Raw genomic sequence first — 4918 nt, 5'->3', positions numbered from 1 at the left:
TTCTTTCATTTTTGTCCTTATTATTTTAATTAAAATCCACTACTATCCTTTATAATTTAATTTAATTTAAATAAAACAATTATATATTAAATATATGTCATTTTAATTTATCAATTAATTAAACTGGAAATTTTATCAAACACTTCAATTAGCTTATAAGTTATAAATCATTGGTTATCAACTATAAACTATCATCGGTCATCCGTTATAACTTATAAACTATCAGCTAGCTTATCGACCAACTATTATTTTTATCAAAGAGAGTCATTTTTAAATTTAAAAAAGAAAACAGTAATTCTCAACAAATAAATATCTTGATTATTGTTTGTGAGTGAGTCCATAGTCAAGTAGGTGCAATGCAACTACTTTTCCTTGTACGTGACCATTATTTATTTACGTGTTAAATTGCACTGCATCATATCATTAATGACATTTGAATTCTACAGACGTGGCCGTTTCTTAACCACTATACCTCTATTCATATCTTCATTCAATGTGGCATTTTTCACCTTATTTGAAATCAATTTTTACTCTTTCAGAAAAATAAAATCAAAGAAAGAAAATGACAATGAAAAATGCTATATATAGTGTGCTTGCAACACTCTTCCGTTGACATCAACAACATAAAAGATGGCAAAGGATACTCATCATGATTACCCTTTTGGAAAGGTTATTTTTGTTGTTCTTTTATTATCAAATATTTCCTTTCAAGTTGCAACATGTGGCTCCATAGTAAAATTTCTCCCTGGATTCAATGGACCACTTCCTTTTCTGCTTGAAACAGGGTCAGTTTTATTTACTTAGCTATATAGATAGTTGATGCTTTTTGAGTTTTTGTTTCAATGTATTCATATTGATATATTGTTGATAAGGTATGTGGGAGTTGGTGAAAAAGAGGATGTGCAAGTGTTTTATTACTTCATTGAATCAGAAAACAATCCAAAGGAAGATCCTCTCATGCTTTGGCTCACTGGTGGACCTGGTTGCTCTGCTTTCTCTGCCCTTGCCATTGAAATCGGTAATTGCAACTCTGCTGTATTCCTCATTATAGGTTAAGAAATCTAGACAATGTAAAACTAGTGATAAAATGTAGTCAAATTTGCTAGTTGAATAATTCAATTGTTGAATTGCATAGGTCCAATTGAATTTAAGAAAGAGACATATAATGGGAGCTTGCCAAATCTCATCTCAAGGACACATTCATGGACAAAGGTAGGTTTAGGGTACAAATCCAATTTTTTGTTTTTGTTTTTTGTGTATCTATTTCATCAAATCCTTTTAAATTTCTGTATATGTTATGTTACAAAATATACAGGTGAGTAGCATTATTTTTGTAGATTTGCCGGTTTCCACAGGCTTCACATATGCCACAACAGATTCTGGTTCTCAACGAAGCGACTCGATACAAGCTCACCAAGCTTACCAATTTTTTAGTAAGGTATTCACCAAGATCTATTGCTTTCTGTTCTTAATTATCACTTTTTTCCTTGTTTTTAAATTTTGTGTGAAGTTATGTTAATCCATCCATAAAATAACAATAATTATGTTATAAACCTTTGTAGTGGTTGAGAGAGCATCCAAAGTTTCAATCAAATGAAATTTACATTAGTGGTGACTCATACTCGGGCATTACTGTTCCAATAATTGTTCAAGAAATTGCACAAGGTACAAAACTCATTGCTCTACTATTGGTATGTTGCTGGTCAATTAAGTTCAATTATTCACAAATTAAATTGTTTTCAGCAAATGAAAAAGGGATCCAACCATGGATAAATCTCCAGGTTAGCACCTTTAAGAATCACTCCTATTTCATTCATATCACTCTAGCTTTTGTGAACTAATATTTCTTTTTCAGGGATACGTGTTAGGGAATCCTATAACAACTAGAAAGGAAAAAAATTATAGAATCCCTTTTGCCAATGGAATGGGACTCATATCTGATGAACTATACGAGGTTATTCAGTTAAATTTTAACTTTACAATGTCTTTTTGGTTCATGTGTTAACAAATGACTAATATTTTGTAGTCACTGCAAGAAAATTGTGATGGAGATTATATAAATCGAGAGAATAGAAATGTTTTATGTTCCAAAGATCTCAGTTCATTCGACAAGGTATATAAATGTATCATTGTTATCGAATCTAATAATTAGAATTTTTATTCAAACGAATAATCATTAATTCAACACCAATCTTTTATTTTTTTTCAGGCTATTTCAGACATTCAAGAAAGCCATATTTTAGAACCGTTATGTTTGTGGCTTTTTACCGAAAATTCTCCAAGGAGATCTCTTATTAAAAAATTTCACTCCAAAGTGTCGCCCTTAAAATGCCGAGTAATCTTTCATACTTTCTTATTGAATATAAGATATTGACTTATGCTGCATCATAAATCATATGCATATTTGTTAAAGTGATGCTTGTTTTTATCTATTGTTAGAATTATGCATTTAAACTTTTCGAGTATTGGGCCAATGATGATAATGTTCGCGAAGCACTGCACATACGTAAGGTAAGGTATATAGTTGATAAATATATGTTATAATTATATACTTTTTTTCATGTTGTCTATATGATCTTTTGGTTTCATGCGACGCAGGGAAGTATTGGAAAATGGGAACGTTGTTCCTATGGTATACCTTATAATGGAGATATTCCTAACAGTTATGATTATCATGTAAATCTAAGTGGAAAAGGATATCGTTCACTAATTTACAGGTCAATAGTTTCTCCTTGTGTTCATATATTGTATAATATAACATTGATTAACTAGTTTTATAATTTCTAACAGTGGTGATCATGACATGACTGTTCCATTCTTGCATACAAAAGCATGGATAAAATCTTTAAACTATTCCATCGTTGAGGATTGGAGACCGTGGTATACAAATGAGCAAGTTGCAGGGTATTCACGAAACTGTTGATTATGTTTTTGTTTTTGAGTTACGACATTGATTATGTTTTTGTTTTAATTTTCTACATGGATAGATACACAAGAACTTACTCGAATAGGATGACATTTGCAACTGTGAAGGTAAGTTTCATGTTCTTCAATTTCAACAACTCAAATACAGATTCCTAGGTCTAAAGAATGTTTTGCCATGTTTATCCAATTCCATTGACAGGGTGGAGGACACACGGCACCTGAATACCTTCCTGAAGAGAGTTTCGCCATGTTTAATAGGTGGATATCTAAAAGACCTTTGTAGGATTCATAGCAACATTAGAGATTCAAAAATAAGATCAAATTGGCCACCAATGTTGATGCCTTAACACATTCTCTTGTCTCTAAATTCGCAACTTAATTAGAAACGGATTTCACATTCTCTTGTCTCTAAATTTCAGTCACTATTTTTTTTTAGAAGTGGTGTATTTTACAACAACATTTGTGGATCTTTTGATTCATACCAAAAGATTATCCATATTTCAAATGTAACATGAAGTAATAAATGGTATGAGATGTATTTTCCTTGTTAAAATCTAAATAAGGTTTTATTGTTTAAATGAAATGCATAACTTTCAGGGTGTACTTGTTTGAGTAGAAATTGTGAAGAGAGAAATAGAAAAGATAGAGATAGTTTTTATGGGACCCACACATTTTTCAAGTCTTCCCTAAACAGCAAGAAAAAGGAACAATTGATATTCATTATTTTTAAATTCCATTTTAATTCCTCTTTCAATTCACTTCCACAATATAGTCATACACCTTATATACATCCAATAACTTTAAAGACAAAAGTAATATATTTAAATTTAACTACTTAAACCCTCTTAAATTAAATTAATATAGCTAATTAAATAACTAAATATATATTAACAATGTACTTTCTTTGATTAAAATTATAATAGGATTTATTAAATGAAATTAAATATAAAAAATAATAATTTATAAGTCCTTTCAAATTTGGGGGTATATTTTGATTTTCTCAAATAATTAATACTTTTTCTCTCTATTTCTCTTATTTCTATCTAATACTAAATAATACATCAAATCTACTATATTTATCACATTTATATCTCTTTTCACACTCTTTCTTACCTCCGTCTCTCTTCTCATACTCTCTTCAGAATCAAACACGCCCTTAAGATTTATATTTGTACTTGCAAAAAATACAATGAGTAACAACCCCTAGTTATGTAGAGATGTTTGAAGATTTTACAATTATTGTAGGGATAGAATAAGCTCACACATGGACGATGAGAAGCTCTATTTATGACTGATCATCGAATGAATTTAATGTTCTTCTCAACCTTATGACAAAGGTATTTATAGGAACCTCTTGGATCTGGATCTCAGACTCCAAGAAATTTGTGTCAACATTATCCTTTCTTAGGATTGTGGGAAATGTGTGGTTATTTCCATGTTACTCTAGAGAACGTGGGTTCTCTTTTTAATTGCCTCTCCCACACCGTTATGGGATAGAGACACATCACTCCTCATGTTTTCATAAATGGACAAGTATTAAAAGCAATGTGCGACATAACTAGGTAATGGGCCACATTGTGATAAATCGACGCACTCGACAACAGGTGGGCCGCTAGCGACCCTACTTTGGGCAATGGGTGCCCACTTCTAGTGAGTCTTGTGTCTCCTCTTGTACATTCTTTGCAAATATACCAGTACACTGTCTTTCAAGTACGAGGTCTTATAAGAGGCGAAGTGATTTCGTATTAAACCCCTTTGCGGAACTCTAAGTGGAATTTCTTAGGCGAGACTTTTAAGTTGAGTCTCTTAGGAAAGACTTTTAAGTTGAGTTCCTCAGGTGAGACTTTTAAGTTGATTCCTTCATGCGATACTTTCAAGTTGAGATACTTAAGCGAGACTTTTAAGTTGAGTCTCTCACACAAGACTTTTAAGTTGATTCCATCAGGTGATACTTGTTGGACACGTGATTCCATACACAAGAGGGGGTGAATTG

General features: G+C 31.6%; 1 protein-coding gene across 2 annotated transcripts; it reads left to right on the top strand.

The window, feature by feature from the left end:
* The first annotated feature begins 517 nt into the window (after positions 1 to 517).
* LOC127080027 (serine carboxypeptidase-like 11) lies at positions 518 to 3322 on the top strand. Of its 2 annotated transcripts, XM_051020366.1 has the most exons (14): positions 518 to 785; positions 873 to 1018; positions 1136 to 1212; positions 1316 to 1438; positions 1563 to 1665; positions 1744 to 1781; positions 1856 to 1954; positions 2027 to 2113; positions 2210 to 2335; positions 2440 to 2511; positions 2599 to 2717; positions 2791 to 2904; positions 2988 to 3033; positions 3125 to 3322. In XM_051020366.1, exons 1-14 carry the CDS (start codon positions 631 to 633, stop codon positions 3206 to 3208), a joined length of 1389 nt encoding a protein of 462 aa, XP_050876323.1. In that variant the 5' UTR covers positions 518 to 630; the 3' UTR covers positions 3209 to 3322. The 2 variants fall into 2 exon arrangements, with proteins under 2 accessions (XP_050876323.1, XP_050876330.1); XM_051020373.1 differs by lacking the exon at positions 2027 to 2113.
* Positions 3323 to 4918: the final 1596 nt, after the last annotated feature.

Source organism: Lathyrus oleraceus, chromosome 1 (assembly GCF_024323335.1).
Source record: "Lathyrus oleraceus cultivar Zhongwan6 chromosome 1, CAAS_Psat_ZW6_1.0, whole genome shotgun sequence".
NCBI classification, from domain to species: Eukaryota; Viridiplantae; Streptophyta; class Magnoliopsida; order Fabales; family Fabaceae; genus Lathyrus; species Lathyrus oleraceus.
Note: the sequence above shows the minus strand (reverse complement) of the source record. Positions and strands in the feature narration are given on the sequence as shown.